This window comes from Electrophorus electricus, chromosome 24 (assembly GCF_013358815.1).
Source record: "Electrophorus electricus isolate fEleEle1 chromosome 24, fEleEle1.pri, whole genome shotgun sequence".
Classification (NCBI taxonomy): Eukaryota; Metazoa; Chordata; class Actinopteri; order Gymnotiformes; family Gymnotidae; genus Electrophorus; species Electrophorus electricus.
The window spans coordinates 7,958,244-7,978,518 of NC_049558.1; the positions used below are offsets into that span (position 1 = coordinate 7,958,244).

Consider the following 20,275-nt stretch of genomic DNA (forward strand, 5'->3'; position numbering starts at 1 on the left):
TCAACGTAGCTAGCGCTCTGCTCTTTAGTGTATGTTTGCCGCGACACTGGCAGCGTGGTGCCTCAAGACCAGGTTGCTTTAAATCTGTGGCTAATCTTTGGATTAAGGATTAAACCTCATTTTTATTGAAGTAGACTATAAATTTACTTGTATTTGTTTCTTGTAAATGTTTGTTGGTTTTTTTTGTTTGTTTGTTTTTTTGTTCATCATATGCTTTGTTTGTCATTTGCATGATCTTTTAGTGTAGCGTTTTCCATTTGTGTTTTAAATGGCAGTTCTTTATAGTATTACTTGATTATTCTGTCAGTCAGTGAAATCCTTTACGCCCCCGGCAAAAAAAAAAAAAACCAACAAAAAAAAAAAAAACCCTCAGGAAACAGTACAAAATGATCCTGACTTTGCAGCGAGATCGCAGACTCTGTGCTTGACCTCGACCGGCTCTGTGTGTGCAGGCATCACGGTAGAATGAAATTGGAACAGATGGAGGAGGACGTGGAGGGCTGCCTGTCCCCAGAGATGGGGGACGAGCGCAGCCCAGACTCGGCTCAGGATGCGGACTTCGCCGAAGTGCACGACCCCCACCTTGCCCGTGCCACCGCCTTCTCCTGAAGCGTCGCTGTTCCACAATCCCCCCCACCCCCACCCCCCCTCGTTCCCACGAGACTTCAAGTGCTTCATCGAAGTCCCTCAGTGACAGCTAAACGACGTACCAGCAGACTCTGAGAAACGTTCACAACTATTCCACTTGGGAACAACCTTTTTATTTATTCTTCGGAGCTACCTGTTGTTTTTTTGTATGCAATGGATTGACCTCAGTGGTACTAAAGGGCTTCTCTTCGTAGAGGTAATGGCTACATTGTAAAGGTTGGCCCATAGATTAGAGGAGGGCCAATGGCCGATTTGATGTCTCGATTCTACACTTAAAATAAGCACTACACCACCTGGGTTGGCTACATGCAAAACCTCTCACTTCAGCCAGGCGATTCATGATGCGGTTTCCCGCGAACCCCATTTTGACACTAGAAGCATCTAGGAGCAGGACTTTTTCCTTAAAGCAAATGTAGGAACTCCCAGTTCACAATGCTTGTGAGTCGTCTCAATTCTGCTACGTGCTAAACTATGTTTAGTCCAAGTTCAATCACCACTGCCTCAAGTACTATGTGGTTGGTCACCATCGTGGGTCCCACACGGCCTTAAATATGGCTCTGCCCCTTAGTTACAGGTCCGCTCACTGAAATCGTGAATGTCTTTTGAACTTTTTTTGTCTTTGTTTTATTTTCATGGTAGAACCAAAACCAAAGGGGAACATTTTATAACCAGCACTTGATGAATGTTTTTCTAATTATTAGTTTTTGATTTGCTTTTCTCCACTTGTTTGTACAGAATGCTACTGTATCAGATTACATAAACACCACCACAGAAGACCAGTCAAAATGTAGGTTTCATTTGTTCATTTACTAACGGTGAACTAAACCAAATGTCTGTGGAACATGTTTGTCTAGTTTTTGGTAGGTATTTGTTTTTTCCCAATTGTAGATAGAATATATCAACAACTTACCAAAGATTGTGAAAGTGAAGATGCTTTTTATGATATGTACTTTGTTTACATTGTCCCTTTTGATATACCCATTACAGAAACGTTTTCCTTTAAGTTGGGACTCATTAGACTGTATCAAACGTCCCACGCATTGCATGGATATGTAATGTTTAAACATGGTTGGAGATAAAGAAAAAGTACAAGGCATGTGATTCAGAGGCTCATCTTTGGCTAAACAAACAACCTGTGAGTACAAAACACAGGGTTTAATAATTGATCGGCAACGAAATGTTCCTGCAAACATCCCCACCTCATCCTGTCCCGCGGGTCCGGTCTGGCACTCCTTCAATAGGGAAAGTCATGCCATGGCGTGTCGGCTGAGGGGTGCATTACAGGGATCAGAGAGGAGGATATACCACCCAGGGTTTCATTCCAGCTACTTGCTGAATAGCTCAAGCCAGCAGGTGTAATTAATTAGTTTAACCACATAAATTAAGACCTCAGATTGAGTATGACAGGAGGCTTGACAGACAGGAGTGTTTCATAGTCAAGTTTTACTTCGTTAATTTATAGAGCACTTGCAGTCAGTTTTGGATTTCCATTTTGGACTTTACCATGTGGCTTAGTTTTCTAAATACATTTTTTCTAGCAAATGTTAGTGGCTATATGGAAGTTAGCGAACATAATAATTTGGTTCAACTGAAGATTAGCTCAACAAATATTTAGTTATAAGTAGTAATAGTATAGTATTACGAACAAAAGCACAAATAATTTGGTACCACTTCTTTACATTTATTATATTCTTCATTTGTGCTTACACTGGAAAAAAAAATAGCATGTAGTTAAAAAAAAATACATTTCATAAAAATGTTTCCTAACTTGAAGTCTCTTTTACTCTCTAGGTCAGCTGCATGTGAGAATATATTACTACAATGATCAACAAGAAAATATAGAATACAATATATTAAAGCTGTCAGACATGTCTTTATCTGTCTCTTAAAAAACAAAGCAACATTAACTCAGTGATACACGAAAATACAATACATGGCACTTTTAAAACGTGACTGAATAAAGCTCAAATACAAGAGTGCTCAGCAAAGGTCGTTAAGTAGAAGCTTTGGCGATTTCATTAAAGTCGTCTGTCTCGTTAACATGAAAATGAAACGCGACATGAAATTTGAGGGGGGAGAGTGATAACTTGGCCTGCATGTTTACAGATTATTCAGCAGCAGGATGTCCCACTACACATTATAGCAGGAATTATTTTCAATCCATATTGATCGTGAACAGTGAGTATTTAATGGGAATTAAAGGTTTCTAGTAATAAACTCGGTTGTTGGTTGTTTTTTTTTTTTTTTCCTTCTCTCCTCTGGAAGGCAGGTGAAAACATCAAGACGACAGTGACCGAAGGTCAAAAACGTAGTTCCTGCCTCAACTGTCACCAATTTCTCGCTTAAAAAAAAAAACAAAAACAAAAAAAACCTCCCTTAGACTTCCAAACCATCAAAAATCCTCCTTAGTGGAGTACTGGTACAGCATGTCGCCGACCTGCCTTCAACACTGCGGTTCCTCAGTCATTCCCTCCCTGCCGAGCTCGAACACTCTCCACATAACAGTACTCTCTCTCACCCTGCAGGCTAGACAAGAAATCGATGGCACCTACTCTCGGTTCCAAAAAAGTATACTTAAACACACACACAAAAAACCCAAGCTGCTACCATCTTGTATAGTTAAATAAAAAAAGACAAATAATGACATTAACCAGACATGTTGATTGTCAGCTGCAGTTTCCTCTATACAATATTGTTTTTCTGAGTGCATGTGAAACGCAACAGTAATTTCTTGAACAAACAGTACTTAATATATTTCCAATTCAAATGTTGGTGATCTCAAAGTTATTCTCCATTCTCTGTGCTATGGGTTGTTATTTTATATATTTTCTATTTTGCAGCATTTCAGTGTGTTGTCTTTAAAAAAAAAATAGAATCTAGCACTTTACAGTTCATTTTGGTCTTTGGAGTCGAGTAAAGCCCTTCACCTGCTGGCAAACAGATTTGTTCCGGTGCTTTGGCTTTCTAACCAACAGGCCGCTTTCTATGATGGCACTTGACCGACGTCTTCTAGTACGGCATTACGTTGCCTTGCAGGACCGAAGCGGATGTGCAGAGGGAATCCTGCTCCTGTACGACAAGCAGCCAGCCAGCCCTCGTCCTCTAGCGTCGCTGAGGACCCAGCATGACTTTGTTGATGAAGTTCACGATGGCAGTGGCAGGCTGCTCAGGGTCCAGCTCGGCGAACAGGTGACACACGTTCTCCGCCACGCTGCCTGGTTTCTTAGCTACAAACCCAAACACTCTGCCCGGAAAGAGACGGAACCGTGAGTGTGTGCAGGCTGGCATACACAGCTGTGTGTGGCGTGATGGGAGAAATATTAACGAATATACTTTTTAAAATTAATATAGTCAGTAATATATTTATTCTGTTTGGTGGTGGTTGTTGGTGGTGCATTTCAAAAATATTTTTGAATTCTCAAAACTTGAGTAAGTGTGAAATGAATGAACAAGATGGCAAGCGCATAACCAGCACAGTCACACAACATTGACATGGGAAACACACACACCTAACCCAGAAAGACATACACACTGAACTTACTTAGACGACGTGCTGTCTGAGTTAGTCCACCTATTGTGGGAGGAGACAGAGACAGACTCAGAAACAGACACTCACATGCGCGTGCACACAAATCTGCAGACAGATACAGACATGCTCCATCTGTCACACACACGTGCGCGCACACACACACACACACACACACACACACACACACATTCTGGGGTTGTCGTTTAGAAGTCTTGATGGTGTGTTGTTAACTGAAGTAGTATCGTGTTGTTGGACTGTTGAGATCTGCTGCTCCAAGCTCAGGACTAAAGGGGCCATTTACAAGAGGACAGCCAACACAACTTGGATTCAGTAGGCTTATGTTCCAGACTTATGCTATTACAACAGAGCTCCAAAGCTAATTATGCACACACACATACACAGAGCAGCCTGCGAGTTCATGCGCTAACTGGCAGATGATTGTTCATCAGTTTTAGTAGTAAAAATCACATCTGAGTGTCGAGCAATGAATCTAAAGCACAAATGGCCAATAAAACCTTCCACGTATGAGGGTGATGCTGTTGACTGTATGAGCCTATAACACATGTCATGTAAATGAATCACTCAATGAATGAGCGAGTGAACAAACAAAAACAGCACTGCAAAGCTTCAGTCATGTGTCAGTGTGGCCCTGGTCATTCCCAGTTCCCTACTGGGGGGGCGGAGCCAGGCTTGCCTCTGTCCCGCCCCCTGCGCTGTCGGGCCCACCAACCTCCTGTCCTGTGGATCTACGCTGCTGAATGTCACACTGTTGATGGGGTAGTGCCTCCTGAAGAACACCCTACAGAAACACGATCACAATGCCCTCGGTCAGTAAACATAGACCGACCAATCGGCTGGCACGACACAGACGGTGTCCTGAAGCTGCCTTACAGCATGTGACCCCTGTATCCTGCTGGGGTCGCTTAGAGGTTGATAGCGCTGGCATTGTACCTGCGCTGGCTGTCGGTCAGTGTGATGCCCTGCGCCGACACTTTGAAGTGGACCACCGTGGCGGAGGTGCGGGGACCGCGCGACATGGTGGCATCCGTCGCCCTGGCGATGGCCTGCGGTCCTGTCAGGGACTCCGTCTCCACCGAGTTCAGGTAGAGCACGTTACAAGCTGAGGGGAGGAGGAGGAGGGCGGTGAGGAAGAAGAGGAACCGTACAGAAGAAGATTAAAGATGAAAAGACCCCAGAAATGAGGATGAGGAGGAGAAAATGCAGAAGAACGTGTGTGGAGCCGTGGGGGAGGTCTCACCTGCTCCCTGTTTGAGCAGATCTGCTGCTGTACTCATGTTGCTGGACGGCTGCACCTCCTGTGCCTCTCCTATGGGGTCTGCGGGGTTAGGAGACACCACCCAACATCCAAGTTCATCAGCACCAGCTCCACCCACCCCGAGCTCTTATACACTGTGTTCACAATTATTAGGCAAGACAGTATTTTGACCATATCATCATTTCTATACATACAGGGCCTTGAAAATGTATTCATACCCCCTAACTTTTCCACATTTTTCCAAGTTACACCTACAAACTTGTGAAGTGAAAAGATAATGATTACATGTTTTTCAAATTTTTTAATAAATAAAAATCTGGAAAGTGGCGTGCATTTGTATTCAGCCCCCTGTACTCTGATACCCCTAAATAATATCCAGTGTGACCAATTGCCTTCAAAGGTCACCAAATTAGCAAATAGAGTCCACTTGTGTGTAATTTATTCTCAGTATAACTACAGCTGTTTTGTGAAGAGCTCATAGGTTTGTTAGAGAACATTAGTGATCAAACAGCATCGTGAAAACCAAGGAACACACCAGACAGGTCAGGGATAAAGATGTAAAAATAAAATACATTTAAGTTTGTGGGTGTAACATGAAAGAATGTGGAAAAGTTCAAGGGGTATGAATACTTTTTCAAGGCCCTGTATTTTCCAACTCCAAGCTGTAACAACTTGAATGCTTATTGGATTTAAAAATATCAGGTGATGTGTATTTGTGTAATGAGGGAGGGTGTGGCCTGAGGAGATCAACACCCTGTACCAAGCTGTGAAGAATTTTTAGGTTTTAGTTTCTTTTTCTTAGGCAAAATGTAGTTGTTCAATAATAAAATGAATCCTCAAAAATACAACTTGCCACTTCCTGAAAACCACAACTAGCTACTACAGCCAATAAAAATCCAACCGTTAAACAGCTACAACAGTCCACTGATGCTGGTCAAATGTGGCTGTCTGGCAGCCCCCACAGCACAGAGATGCTTGCTGCGCGTCAGGTTTTTTTGGGAGCGGGTGCGGCAAAGCCGTTGTGATGGCTGTGCTGAAAGTTTACCTTTCTCTGGGATACGGAGCGCACAAGGCAAAGAGATGGGGCTGATGGAATGCTGATACACCAGCGCTGACAAACTCCCTGTGAGCAGACACACACACACACACACACACACACAAAGTGTTGATTTGGACTTTTCACGCTTTCCAGACATCCACCCACACGAACATGAGTGAGCAGAGTACATCACACAAAAAGCCCTGCGATTTTAGCCAACAGTAACTGCATTCTGGGATGCAAGCAGCTCTAGTGAATGCCGTTGACTGATCAAGATTCCCACTCAGTGCTGTGGGAACAGGTAGGACCCTAGCTCTGATAAACAAGTGCTATCTGGCCCCAGCTGCAGCCATGCAATTCTCCACCCCAATGTCCAGCCATACATACATTTTTGAGTAAATTTACTCATTTGTGAGTAAATGACAGCAATTTTGTAAGTCGCTCTGGATAAGAGCATCTGCCAAAGGCCATAAATGTAAATAAATCTTGAGTGCTTCGTGTGCCGAGACATGACTCCAGGAGCTAGGTCCTTAATCTGCTCACCAAAGTGGGGTTCATTTTGGCAGCCTTTGATCTTTACCCCTCGTGGGCCGATTTCGATCAGGAAATGTCTGACAAGCTGCTCCAGAGGATCGCCCCCTGTCAAGAGAAAACAGGAACAACGTTTCCGTTAAAACGAGATTAAAACTGTACTCGAGTGTAAACCTGTCGTGCATTATGTGCATGCGGTAAATGTCCACAAGGGGGCGCTTGAGACAAGCGTAAACTCCAAAGTCACAATGACCAGAATCTCGCAAAATCAAAAACACTGATCTGAAGACTAGTCATTAATACTCAAATGTTAATACCCAAATAATTTTAAACACTAAAAAAACAACAAAAATTTTAGTTGGATGTATGATCAGCACACATTTCTTATATTATTAAATTGTTATATAAATGTTATTCAACTTGGCCCTGAATGCAAGATTTTACTCACATTTCATTACAAACCTCACCCCCAGTCTTTATCATTATTCCTGACTGAATCTGGATTTTCTAGTCCTTTACAGATTAGATTAATTGGTAATCTTCCTAGAAAAACCCGTCTAAGAATTCACATTCGCTCAAAGCCTCACATTCGTTCTGCAACATACCGCTGCATCTTTGAGGCGTTTGGAACTTCGGGACCCAGTTATTAAACTAAACACTGAACTGGGCCAGGCACTTTTCCGAAGCGTTTAGCTTTGGTTCTTCAGACGTACACATATATGACCTTAAATCAGACTCAAGACATTAATCCATGTATTTTATGTTAAATCCTCACACTAATTTTCAGGTGCAGCCTTAAGGGCGTCTTGCACTGACATGGGCTAAGCAGCACTGCTGTAATAACAACACGCTGATTAGTGTGAGGATTTGTCTTTAGTCTTTAGTCTTTAGTCTAACTTAAGGGCATATATATATATATATATATATATATATATATATATATATATAGAGAGAGAGAGAGAGAGAGAGAGAGAGAGAGAGAGAGAGAGAGACACTGCTCTGGGGGGGAGCTGCCTTACCTTTGTTGCCGTGGTTACTGACGTTAGGCGGCGGAGTGGCCACTTTGAGGGCGAGGCCGTAGGCCCCCTGGAAAGAGTTGCTGTCGCGAATGATAAAGGTGCCTGGTTCCCGTTCCTTCAGAGCAGTGATAGCTGCACACGGGGTGGAGGGATCACGATAAAACATAAATACATACACAAATGTGAAAAGTGACTATTCAGGGACATTTCCTTTTATTTGGAGAGCAAACTGATTTTAGGCGATAGCTGATTCTTTTGTTTTATTTTGGTCATAATGTAAAAATAATGTAACTAGTGTCCTGCTAAAAGAAACAACAGCTTATTGCCTGATATTTATGTTTTTGACCATGCTTGTTTCTGACGAGCATTTATTTATATAGCACTGACCTAGACATTTATTTTTATAACATTGTTAATACAGGTGAAAAGGAGGTCAAATTGTTTTACCATACACATGCAAAATCCAATGTATGCTAAAATTCAGTTTCTTCCCTCTGCTAAAACAGGAACATGGTGGGAGAGAAGGAATAGCTTCGAGAGTCTGGCACCAGGGCTTGTCCTGGCTCACCTTGGTCTCGGGAGATGCCAGGCTTGTACCAGAACCGAGAGCTGTCCTGCACAAACTTCACGCTGACCTGGGTGGCCACATCACTGTCTGTTGGCCCCTCGTCCTGCCCCTCAGCTGCTGCCACTGATGGGGAGAAGGTCACGTGGTGCTGGGCTGAAGGCGAGTTACCCACCGACACCCTCGGGGCGCCCGACCTGTCCCCGGGTGATCCAGGAAGGGCGCCCTGGCGGCGTTTCTCCGGGAGCGGGGGCTGGGTGGCGGAGCCCGGCGGGACCACGGCAGGATAACAGCCCGGCGATAGGGGGAAGGTGGGCATGGAGTGGCCGTCAGAGGGGGCGGGGCTACTGTCCATGCCTGCGCAGGGCTGCGCGTGCACTGTGCGTAGGGTCGGGTCGGCACCCAGCATCAGCTTCCGGCCCAGGGTGGCGAAGCCTGGCACCGGAGGCTCGGGCGAGGGTGAGCTTTCCCGGCTGGCCGGGGGAGGCCGAGGCGAGGCGGGGACGGAAGAAACCGACCTGGGCGTCTCCGGCTCTGGAGTCAGCGGCAGCCCGTTGCTCTGCAGCCGGGCCGGTACAGACTCGGGCTGCAGAGGGGACGGGGACACGGAATGAGCCTGGGCAGGAGATCCAGCCGGAGGGGCAGGACCTGCTTCCTCGTTCGGCGGGGCGGGAGATGGGCTGGGCCGCCCGGTGCTCTGCTGGAGGGATCGCGGCAGCGTGGGCGGACAGGGTGGGGCTTGATGGTGAGTGTCGGTAGAGGGCGCGATGAGGGCGGAGTGAGTGGATAGCTGCCGAGAAGGGGAGGAGCTTGGCTGAGGGAGGGACCTGGAGGGCCGGGAAGGTTTGGTGGCTGGGCTCTCTATTCGCTGAAGCTCTTGCCAAGCACTGGGGGGCTGTGGCGTGACAGGCTCCACCCTTTCCTGGGCCAGGGGCATGTTGCTGTCTGTGCTGACCTCCGAACATCGAGCGTCCTGTTCCCGCACGCTTAGACTGGGGCTGGAAGGGACAGGCTAGACCTCGTCAGTTTGCTGACAATACTTCACTCAGTTTGAATTGGAATAACACGGTATGTTGGTGTTCGGGCTAACAGCCCAGTTACCTCTCCTGCGCGCACAGCGGGCTGCTGGTGTGGATTGGAGTGGGCGGACCAGAGATATCAGAGGGGGTGGAGCATGCAGCCCGTGCGTCTCTTTGCAGGCGTCTCAAGGAACCATGGGTAATGTGGTCCCGCCAACCCACATTCTCAACTTGGACTCCAGGGCCGTCTGGTAGAAGGGCAGAAAAAGTGCAATTACAATCTAAAAAGGCAACGCGTGTATCAGTTTGAACATTCTGAGCTGAAGTTAAACGATGCCAACCGAACGCCAACGCGATTAGCCACGCCCCGTCTGTTCCTAACGATGTCCACTGTGCTACCCCTGTAGGACCGTTCACGTGGCGCGTGGCGGCGCATCTGACCTGGTGTGCCGGAGACACAGTCCTGCGGGTGGGACTCGGCGTGTCCGTCCGGGGGGCCGCCGACGTGGTGGGCCGGGCTGTAGAACGTGCAGGTGGTGGGCAGAGGGGACGTGGACTCAGACTGGTAGCCCGAAGCGTAGCCGCGGCTCTCGGAGGGGGAGGGCTGGTATGGTGAGCAGGGGCAGGTCTGGTGGGGCGTCTGGTAGCCGCTGGAACTGCTGCTGTACTTCAAGTCCAGGTGGGCGTGCGAGCGCGAGGGCTCGGGGTAGGCCGGGTGGCCGGCGGGCAGAGGGTCAAAGGCGAAGGCGGGAACGTCGTGACCCGGCGTGGCGTACGGCGCCACCGCGGCCCTTCTGTGCCAGTACTCCACCTCTCGCTCCCTCTCCCACTGCAGCTCCGCCTCCCTGTCCCTGTCCCAGTGGAGGGGTGCCTCTCGGGGCCGCCTCAGCCCTGCCTCACGCTCCCAGTGCAGTTCCGCCCCTCTTGGAAGGTCGGGCTCTCTGCCCCGCCTTATCCCGCCTTCTCGGGGAAGCTCGTCCCTTTCCCAGTGCAGTCCCTCCCCTCTGTCGAGACGCAGGGCGTAGAAGTCCTCTCGTCTCAGGCAGCAGTCCCGGCACGGGCAGCCGGGTGGAGGCAGGCCATCCATCAGCATCACGTCGTGGTAGGGGCCGGCCGGCTTGGGGGGGTGTGAGTGAGCGTGGTGGGGCTGGGGATAAGGGATATACTCGTCGGCCCTGCAGAGCAGTCGGCCCCCGGGAGAGGGGCTGTGCGGGTGGGGGCCGAGCTCCTGGCCCGGATAAGGGCACAGGTGCCGGCTGGTGGCACCCTCGGAGCATGTCCGGTGCAGGTAGTGCTGAGGCCCTTGCTGCCGGTCCCACAGCAGGTCCGGGGGCGGAAGAGACTGGTGAGAGTGGGCGCTGTGGTGCTGGCACAACCCCAGCAGCGACGGCAGAGCAGGCGAGGGGGCCCCCGCGTGGCCATTGGTGGAAGCGGCGTGCTCCAGGCAGCACCCATTGGGCAGGTGATGGAGGCGGTCACAGCCCGGCTCGGCGCAGCGTTGCGACCTGTAGCCCGCCCTGCACGAACACGAGCGGCCCAACCGCAGCGAGCCTGTCCGCTCCGGCGGCAGCGAGTCTCCGTCGTCCAAGATGGCTGTCTCACGCTCGCGATCTCTCCCAGCCCTCCCGCCCTCGATCCCTCCCAGCAGGCGGTCCAGCTCCTCCCGCTCCTGCTGAGTGGGCGGGGCCGGTCCGGGCGGGTCCTCGAAGCGCTCGGGCGGAGCCGATGAGCGTCCCGAGTCGGTGCTGACGGATAACAGCTGGGTGGGCCTCTCCTCGGGGCTCCGCCCTGGGCTGCCATTGGTGGAGGGGAGGGCGGAGAGTCCTGTAGCACGACGCTTCTTCACCTGGGCATACAAGCTGCCATCCAGAGGCCCTCGGGTGTGGGCTATATCTTGGAGGAAGCACAGAAATCTCCCATTAACCAACAGTTCAGTGGGCTTAATATTTCAAACATTCGAATATTTCAGCTGTGTAAACAGGTTCGGGTTTACACACTCATACCCTCTAGACTGTCCTCATGTCGCAGGTTAAAGTTCTCGTACGAGTCCCAGCGCACCACTGGATCAGCAGTGTTATAGTCAACAGTGACTGCTGGGTCATTCCGTTGGTATTCCCGCCCTAGACCCCATAAAACACGTTAACATGTAAAAATATGTAAATATGTTAATATAGTAAACGTACCAAGGCTCCTGTCGTTATATCATGGCACACAGTCATACAAGTGTATGTTCTTAAAAATATTCTATAGAAATATACAGAAATAAGTGCATAATAGAATAAATCTACACATCTCTAGAATACCAACATTTTACAAGAATGCACAAAAACACAGTGTAATCAACTGAATCTGAAGGAGTCAAAGACCTTTGATTTTCTCTGGTCCAGAGGAGAAGACAAATTCCACAGTGGCATCTGGGGGGAATCTGTCATCTACAGAGAGCGACGAGGGACAAAACAAGTCAAAGTAAAGACATGAAGTCAGCTACATCGTGGGTTCTGTCAAGTCCTACGAGTCCTAAATCTCGAGCCAAATCAGACTTTAATACTTCAAACCGTGAGACAAAACATCTCGCGGTGCACGAACCACAAAAGTCGAACTTTCCCAGGCACTCGCAAGCAGTTGAAGTCCGTTCCCCACTGAGCTATTACAAAGCCCACGGAGAATCCAGAGGGCGTATATAATCTCAATTAGACAGCTGCAGTAAGCAGGTGTTGTCCAGTAGGAGGAGGTCTGGTAGCAAGTAGATCTTAAACGAATGGCCCAGTGTTTTATCTAAAACAGTTACAGGTCATGTTGCAGTTGAAAGCTAGCCCAACTTGGGACGTTATAGATAACTCATGCTGAACACTTGTGGCAGGATTTAACATTCCACAAAGTGAAAGTAACGGACCACAGGAGCGGTACGGAGAGGAGCTTTGGACTCCAGGCTGGAGCGTTTCAGGGCACCATACCAGAGCAGGCTTCATCCAGCTCCCCTTTCCCGAACCAGAGTTGTGCTCCGTGGATGGTGCAGGTGTGGAACTGGAGCCGGAATACCGTGTCCCTCTCAGCCATCTGTACGCGCCTGTGATAGCACTTGACCTAAAGTGAGTGAGTGAGTGAGAGAGAGAGAGAGAGAGAGAGAGAGTGAGAGAGAGAGAGAGAGAGAAAAAAGAGAGAGTTTGTGTGCGTGTATTGGTGCCTGTGTCTGTATTTGTCCTAGTGAGTTTGACAGACTCACATACCATGATGTCACCTTTCAGCAACAGGGCAGGTTCAATGGTCACACACAACTTCCTGCCTGTTGAGCCCTGCAAATCACTGCACACACGCACGCACACGCGCGCACATTTACTTCATTTACTGCAGTGTGGGAATAACTTTATGGTTGAGAGCATTATCTGATGTGATCTACACTCACTATATTCCCGAGGTGTAGAGTAGCTGCATGGACTGATAGATCTTCAGGAAGGGACAGTAGCCTGGAGCGGACGAGAAACGCTGCTTGTGAGACACACGGTGAGACACGAGCAGATTGGAATGTGCCATCTCTTGCTAAGTCCTTCTCCCACACTGCAAGCGATTAAAAACAAACACGCGCACGGAAGCGGGCGCGCGTGCAGAAACATGCGGAAGTGTGTGCGCGCGCGACACCGAACCGTTCACAGCACATGTGATCAGCATGTTGCATGGAGGCCAGCTAAACGTGAGCTCATGCACAGGCCCCGCCCCTTGCTCCGCCCCCTGCGCCACTCACCTCCGTCAGCCTGAAATGTGGGGATGGTGGGAATTAGGACCTGGTGTAGGAAGAGGGGACTGCTGTTCATCTTTATGGACCCGGACAGAAGTCCGCCAAAGTAGTAGATATACCTACAGAAACAGATAAGCAAGGGGTGGCAAACTGGAAAACAAACAAGCAAACAAACACGACAACAAAAACAACGCGTGTGTGGAGTAGCCGGTAAACAAGGTGGGAAGAGGCACCTGTTCTGAGAGGGCTGAAGAGACGATGAAACTTTGTCCTCACAGAACTTCCTCATGGCCAGAGTGCTGAGGGCCTGATCTGCCCTGCATATGGACACAAGCAGAGAGGTCAAACGACTTATGGAGAGAGAGAGAGAGAGAGAGAGAGAGAGAGGGGCAAAAGAATGCCAAGAATGTAGAAAGGGCATATGAAGAGATCCAGGTTGATACAAAGAAGAAAACACACAACGGTAAACAGAAATCAAGCTTGATTCTTGACTTACCTCTTTTTCATAAGTTAATTTGATTTGAACTTTTCCATTTATTAATGCATCATATCCCTGCCTCGTGTACGTGATTGCTCTGTTGTGATATTTTCCTCAACGAACTTGTACAGGCTAAACAAAGGTGGCGTGTTACAAGCGATGTGGGGACCTTCGAGCGGCGTGTTACGTGGAGCTTCTCACCCTGCAGAGATCTTGCTGTAGTGCATGTAGGCAGCGATGATGACGCCCGTCCTCCCTTTATTACCCTTTAAGAAGACACCAGCATTCAGTACAAGAAGGCCTGGAATCTCAAAAGAAAAGTGACCCAACTGTCATCTTTATAGATCTCCCTGCTCTTTGGTGGCAGCTTTACAAATAGTCAGAAAGCCATAGTCTCCTACAACAGGTTTTCCTTTCACAACAGCTCAGGAGTTTTTCAAAATTTGGTGGAAACTACATTTTAATTACGGACACGTGTCGGATTAAATAATACGTAATAACATCCAGTCTCGTCCTGCCTCATGTCTGTCCTTCTTTCCTGACTTAGATGATGTATAGAGATGTCCACACTGAGCGCATGAGTCATCTTCACACTGGTATTCTCCTGTGGTCTGCACCACCCACGTGACCCCCTAAAAGGCATGACTTCTGACCTTGCAGTGCAGGACCACCACATGCTGGGGGTCAGAGTTCAACCACGTCTCCATTGCTTTGCACATGGCACAAATCTTGTCCAAGGGGGGGGCGTGTAGGTCTGGCCAGCCGAAGTCATGGACCTGAGAGAGAGAGAGAGAGAAAGAGAGAGAGAGTGAGTGAGTGCAGAGTGCGCAAAAGATAAAACAGATACATTGGTTTTGCTGTCAAAATCTTCCTTCCTTTTAACGATTTATGTTACACTGTAAACATGTGACATCACACCCATGAAAAGCCAACCTTGGGATTAAGGCGTGTGATGTCATGCCTCTTCTCCGACAAATTGAACAACTGTAGAGGAAAAGAAAGACCACGTTAGCAGAGGAAAGGGTAAGGTGAAAGGTCCTCAGCTCGGCAGGTCCGAACCCTGGGGATGCTCACCAGGAACTTGTCCTGGTGTTTGGACTTGAGCATGGCCGCCACCTCCTTGAGGTTGAGGCGGTAGCGCTGCTCGTCCAGCAGCGGCGGGAAGAAGACGGAGATGATGCGCTCGGTGATGTAGGTCAGGTCGAAGTCGTATTGGCGCTCCATCACCCTGTCTATCACCCGGTCCACACTGAAACTCCTGGGGAGCCGGGGGTTGGGGGGGGGGGGGGGTCAGCACAGAGGGACAGTTGGAAAGAGCGAGAGAGAGAGAGAGAGAGAGACAGACAGAAAGAGAGGGAAGACAAGGAGACAGAGAGGGAGAGAATGAGGATTTCTCTCGACACATTTCTGAACTATTTACTACGTCCAACGCACCAACCACACTTGGACGACGTGAAGAGAGCAACGATAAAATAACACACGTAGACACGTTTAATTGGACCGGAGGTCACGCACATCCGGTTCTGATGGGAAACAGCCCAGCTGTCGGTTTCTGGGGGAAGGAACGTGTCCACGTATTTGAGCGATGACTCGGCCTCTGCTGCGGACCACTCCCTACTCGGCGTCTGCCGAGATGAACTCGACAGGCTTTGGCCAAGAGATAAAGCCCCAAAGTTTACGAGCAAATAAACACATGTCGAGATTTGGCAATTCATCTGTGAGAGCCGCCAACCCGAGGCTCTGGCAGGCGGCTCTTAGGCTGTGGGGTGGCATGACAGCAGCTAGGGGGCGCTACTGCAGAGGACTAACCTGGGTAGACCACCTCTCTGTTTGGTATACGGCAGAGACTTGGTCGAGCCCTGGAGAAGAATACAAATAATGGGACTATTATAATACAGTTTATCATGTGCATGTTACCATATAGCTACAGCACACATACTGCTATGACCACACCACAACATAACCTTTACCCTCAGTAACCACACACAAAAAAAAACACTTTTGGTTTTTGTTTGAATGTTTTGTTTGGGTTTTTTTTTTAAAATAAAAGCTCCATTGTTATAGAAAAGAGCAAATGTTCCTCATATGGAGTAGCCAAATTCCCACACAACATGGTGATATGTTTTTCTACCATTGGGTGCGCGCGCGCGCAAACGCACAGAGTTTAAGACTTTCCACCATCATTTACAGTCATGCAATCCCATAACTGTGTCAGCACGAAAAGCCTGTTTGAAACCATGCTGGCGAGGACCTTTACACACAAGCACACTCACAGTGTCTGGCTCGGCCAGTGCCGCAGCCTGCCAGTCCTCTACGAGCGCACCGAGCTGCGATTTTTACGTTTGGAAAGTGGTTTTGATGCTCTGAAGCGGCTCAACACATCAGTCAAATTCAAGTGACAAACCCAAGTGAAAAAAAAACAAACAAACAAGTGAGTCTCTCTCTCTCTCTCTCTCTCGATCTCTCTCTCTCTCTCTCTCTCTCTCTCTCTCTCTCTCGCCCTATCGCCTTCCCTTATGGACGTGAGAACGCAGGACATTTGTCATCGCTTGTGGACAGAGAGAAAGAGAGTCGGACTCTTACCAGATGTTGAATATGTCTGGAGGAGGCTGTGGCTCTCCGCTGCTGCACATAAAAGGACAGATACAGTATAAATGAACACAGCCATGGGATAAGAATGTGGCCTTAATGCTGCCTGCACATTTAATGTACATTAAAGGAGGGGGGTTGGAGATGGAAGGAGAAAAATGGCCAGGAGGAAAAAGCGAGAATCCCCAGTAGCTCCGGCCACTGGCGCGACTCCCGCCCCCCTCTCATCCCTCCACCAATCAGAAGCTGTCATCAGCTCCCGGGGAGCGAGAAGGCACCCTCAGGAGTAAGCTGCCGTCACACTGGAACTCCCTAGAAGTGGTTTCCCCGATGTGGGTCCATTTTTGCACATTTCCCTGCCCACGTAAAACTCCGGAACTACGCGGTAATTAGCTGCCGAGCCGAGTCACGCGTGCGGTGTAAGGATCCCACGCCACAAACGTTTAGGGCGGACCTCCTCCGTGAATTGAAACAGAAGCACGGCTGAGCAGGTGCAACAGTGAATGTGCAGGTGAAGTGTTACAGAGTAGATAGCCAGCCCTGTAGCAGGGGCGGGGCAGGAGGCGGGACTCACCGGGTCAGAGGGCTGGGCCGGGACACAGTTGCCGCTGACCTGGAAAGAAGCAGAACAGCGTGACTGGAACATGCAGGTATCGCCATCACGATTGCACGGGCCTCCACCCACCTGTGCCCCCACGTTCAAGCATACACCACACGCAGCCTGCCACCGTGAGTCAGGCCCGTCTCGCTCGTTAGCTGGAGCCCGTTCAGCATCGTTGGGGGGAGGGGAAAGGGAGGGGCATCGCTGGGGGGGGAGGAGGAAATGTTTCCTCACGCTGCCAGATAAGCTGGGGAAGGGACATCTCCCCCCATGCTACTGATGCGAGGGGCACTAAAGGGGCTAGGGAGGCATTAGAAACGAGGTCTGCATTCCCCTTAGTACTGGAAAAGGGGTGGGGGGCTGACCTTTGACCTACTCTGAGTAAGGAGAGTAATGTTGGTCAGGCAGCGGGCTTACGTCAGGCAGTGTAAGGGGGAGAGCGGAGAGTTTGTGCACGTGTGTGTGTGTGTGTGTGTGTGTGTACGGTTACATAACATCCCACTGTAAACCCACCCCCCGACCCTGAGAGCACATCCGCTCCCCAACCCAGTCCTGCCCTGTTTGTTTGGCCACAGGAAATACGCTCAGGCGGGTGAGCTCATGCCACTGGCCTTGCTCTCTGACTCTGTTTGTGTGTGTGTCTTCTGGTGAGAGAAGTTATCAGATGTGTATTCTGGTTATGTGATACACTGAATAAATGAACAGTTGCATGTAAGCAGACTTGTTAGTTTTGCTTGGACACTGTATACGTCTGGAGTTGTTTCCGGAAATCGGGATTCGGGCTCAATTGTGCATGAAGGTGTGTGTGTTGCATGGCTGCAGTGTGCATTAAAGTATTAAAGAAAAGTAAACTTAAATGTTTAGATGAGAACAAGTTGATGGCACACACTAGGAGCTCTGATGAAGGAAAAAAAGTGTGTGTGTGTGTGTGTGTGTGTGTGTGTGTGTGTGTGTGTGTACACATTATGGGTTGCTAGGACAGCACCGCCTGCACACACAAGCGAGAACGAGTGGCGCTATTGGGCCAATATCTCCCCCCAGTGGAGCCTTGAAAAACGCTGGGATAGGACTGAGAACGCAAGCGCTGCTCTACAGGAAGCATGTCACAGCTCTGAACATGTTTCAGCAATCAGAGAGTGCACATTAGAAAGTGCACGTTAAAGTTATTAGTACGCACGCCGGTGACCGACCCGGGAGAGTCGAAAAAAAAAAGGCCTGGATGTTAAACGGGCTGCTGTCAACACCTGTCTCGCCGCCCCTTGCTCTCCTACTTCCTGTCCTCTCTCGCTGCCATCCATTCTGCTGTCCTTTCATTTCTGGTTTTTATGGTTTGTCCTCGTCCACTGCGCCTGCCTCCCTCCTCTCAGACTAACACTCGCCGCATCACTCTCTCTCTCTCTCTCTCTCATTTTGGGGCCCTGCAGCAAGGGAGCATTACTCCAGAACAAACACGCCAGATTCCATCTCCTGGGCCAACACTTACGCACTTGTTTCCTGCAAATGCTTGCTCTCCCTCTCTTACGTTTTCTTTCTCTTTCTCTTTTCCTCCGTCTTGCCCTCCCTGTCCGTTTCACTGGTCTAGCAGGAACGGCCAAGGCCCCAGCAGGCTTCCAGCGTGCTCAGCGCACTGCCCGAGGGGCGGCAGGGGGCTTCAGGGGGCTTGAGGGGTTGCGTTGGGCCAAACGCAACACCACGCGGTCTGGGGTTTGTTGAAGGCCACCTCCAACCCCAACATGGCCCAGCCATAACCGCTCCACCCTGTCCCTCTAAGCTACGTCAGGCTACTTACAACCCCCAGTTTGCCCAGACAGGATCAAGTGGTGTGTGTGTGTGTGTGTGTGTGTGTGTGTGTGTGTGTGTGTGTGTGTGTGTGTGTGTGTGTGTGTGTGTGTGTGTGTGTCTCCGGCTCTGGGCCTCTGCTTAACACAAGGCGAGGGGCCACTAACCATCTCTGCTCAGTCTCCAGCTCTGACAGCCTGTAAAGTCACATGACATGAACAGTGCTCACAGCGACATGGACGGTGAGGCCCTGATCTTAACTGCCTTTGGGTCTGCTGGATTAACTAGCGCTCATGTCCAGAGCCTCCGGATGTGGACCTATCCAGCCGGCAGAAGCGGTGGGCGGAGGGGGGGTGGAAAAGGAAGCTTGCCATCCAGACCTGGGATGGGGGATTCAAAAACGGGAAGTGCAGGGATAGACATTGGAGAGGACAAGCGGATAACAGAGAAAATAAGGACGGGGGGGGGGGGGGGGGTACGACCAGGGTTTAGGACCACAGTGGGATGGGGAGAGAGGGTGACAGAGACGAGGAGGAGGAGGAAGAGGAGGAGGAGGAGGAGTGGAGCATGCGTGGGTGGAGAGGCAGGCCTGCCGTGGCCTCTGGTGTAAACAGCGCCATTAGTCGGAGTAGTCAGGGCGGAATGCAGCACTCTGGCTAAGGGCCGTCACCGTCTGCCTGAGAGGGTTTTTCCGTCATTTCAGCCCTGCCCACTGCCAAGAGCAGATTTGTTTTGTTTTTTTTTTGTTTTTTTTTTTTAAAAAGACGTCTGTATTCATCAAATCTTTAATACCCAACACTGAGCGCACAACCTCACATGCTGTTTATTAAAGCATGACTATCACGGGATCACTGCTAGAGCCCTGTTAGCATCTATGACGTGAGGTGCTTCTGAAAGTCGCTTTAGTCGGCATGAAACTCGCGAGCCCAAACTCATATGCGGCTCTTCAATGGATTTTTATTCTTTTTTTTTTTTGCTCATGGCAAAACAGACTTCGGATGGGTGTAAATCTCCCTCCTCTGCCTGTAATGGCTCACCAAGGAAAGAGAGGCCATGTGCAGCAGATCTGCTTTTCTGTGAGGTCTGGAATGACCCCCATGAGGCTGGTTGTGAGGTTATGACCGCATAAAACATGTAGACTGATGTCACATGTGTCCCTGAGGGGTGACTGCTAAGTCAAGGCTGTGTCTTCTGAAGCTTACGAGGTAATGATGGAGGAATGGGCACAACTGCACGCATGTACACACACACACACACACACACACATACAAACACATGTTAGTGATTTCAATATTCACTTTGATATTGCCCAAGACCCTCTGAGATCGGCCTTTAGTTCTATATTAGAATCAACTGGTTTTACCCAATGTATAAGAGCACCCACACACTCTGGTGGACATGCACTTGTCTTAGTACTGACATACACTGTAGACATAGAGAACGTAGTCATACTACCCCAGTCGGAGGTC

The 20,275-nt window shown here is 49.3% G+C and overlaps 2 protein-coding genes across 9 annotated transcripts in view; one reads left to right on the forward strand and one right to left on the reverse strand.

Moving 5' to 3' along the window:
• The window catches only part of foxp1a (forkhead box P1a), a 28,002-nt gene extending 26,260 nt beyond the window's left edge, over positions 1-1,742 (forward strand). For all 4 annotated transcript variants that reach the window (XM_027017916.2, XM_027017917.2, XM_027017918.2 and 1 more), the window contains one exon: positions 453-1,742. In XM_027017916.2, coding sequence (XP_026873717.2) covers positions 453-609 — 157 coding nt within the window. In that variant the 3' untranslated portion in view covers positions 610-1,742. The remainder of the gene's footprint in view (positions 1-452) is intronic.
• Positions 1,743-2,873: 1,131 nt separating this feature from the next.
• The window catches only part of tns2a (tensin 2a), a 37,383-nt gene continuing 19,981 nt past the window's right edge, over positions 2,874-20,275 (reverse strand). For 2 of the 5 annotated variants that reach the window (XM_027017934.2, XM_027017938.2), the window contains exons 4-28: positions 17,001-17,039; positions 16,421-16,462; positions 15,647-15,696; positions 14,912-15,095; positions 14,771-14,821; positions 14,491-14,613; positions 14,039-14,103; positions 13,593-13,676; positions 13,366-13,478; positions 13,030-13,090; positions 12,854-12,929; positions 12,581-12,710; positions 11,993-12,058; positions 11,630-11,746; positions 10,068-11,519; positions 9,709-9,874; positions 8,611-9,605; positions 8,043-8,174; positions 7,036-7,131; positions 6,499-6,576; positions 5,436-5,513; positions 5,129-5,297; positions 4,908-4,976; positions 4,190-4,219; positions 2,874-3,892 (exon numbers count right to left, since the gene is read on the reverse strand). In XM_027017934.2, coding sequence (XP_026873735.2) covers positions 3,751-3,892; positions 4,190-4,219; positions 4,908-4,976; positions 5,129-5,297; positions 5,436-5,513; positions 6,499-6,576; positions 7,036-7,131; positions 8,043-8,174; positions 8,611-9,605; positions 9,709-9,874; positions 10,068-11,519; positions 11,630-11,746; positions 11,993-12,058; positions 12,581-12,710; positions 12,854-12,929; positions 13,030-13,090; positions 13,366-13,478; positions 13,593-13,676; positions 14,039-14,103; positions 14,491-14,613; positions 14,771-14,821; positions 14,912-15,095; positions 15,647-15,696; positions 16,421-16,462; positions 17,001-17,039 — 4,608 coding nt within the window. In that variant the 3' untranslated portion in view covers positions 2,874-3,750. The remainder of the gene's footprint in view (positions 3,893-4,189; positions 4,220-4,907; positions 4,977-5,128; positions 5,298-5,435; positions 5,514-6,498; positions 6,577-7,035; positions 7,132-8,042; positions 8,175-8,610; positions 9,606-9,708; positions 9,875-10,067; positions 11,520-11,629; positions 11,747-11,992; positions 12,059-12,580; positions 12,711-12,853; positions 12,930-13,029; positions 13,091-13,365; positions 13,479-13,592; positions 13,677-14,038; positions 14,104-14,490; positions 14,614-14,770; positions 14,822-14,911; positions 15,096-15,646; positions 15,697-16,420; positions 16,463-17,000; positions 17,040-20,275) is intronic. The other 3 variants (XM_027017936.2, XM_027017935.2, XM_027017937.2) reach the window with 3 other exon arrangements.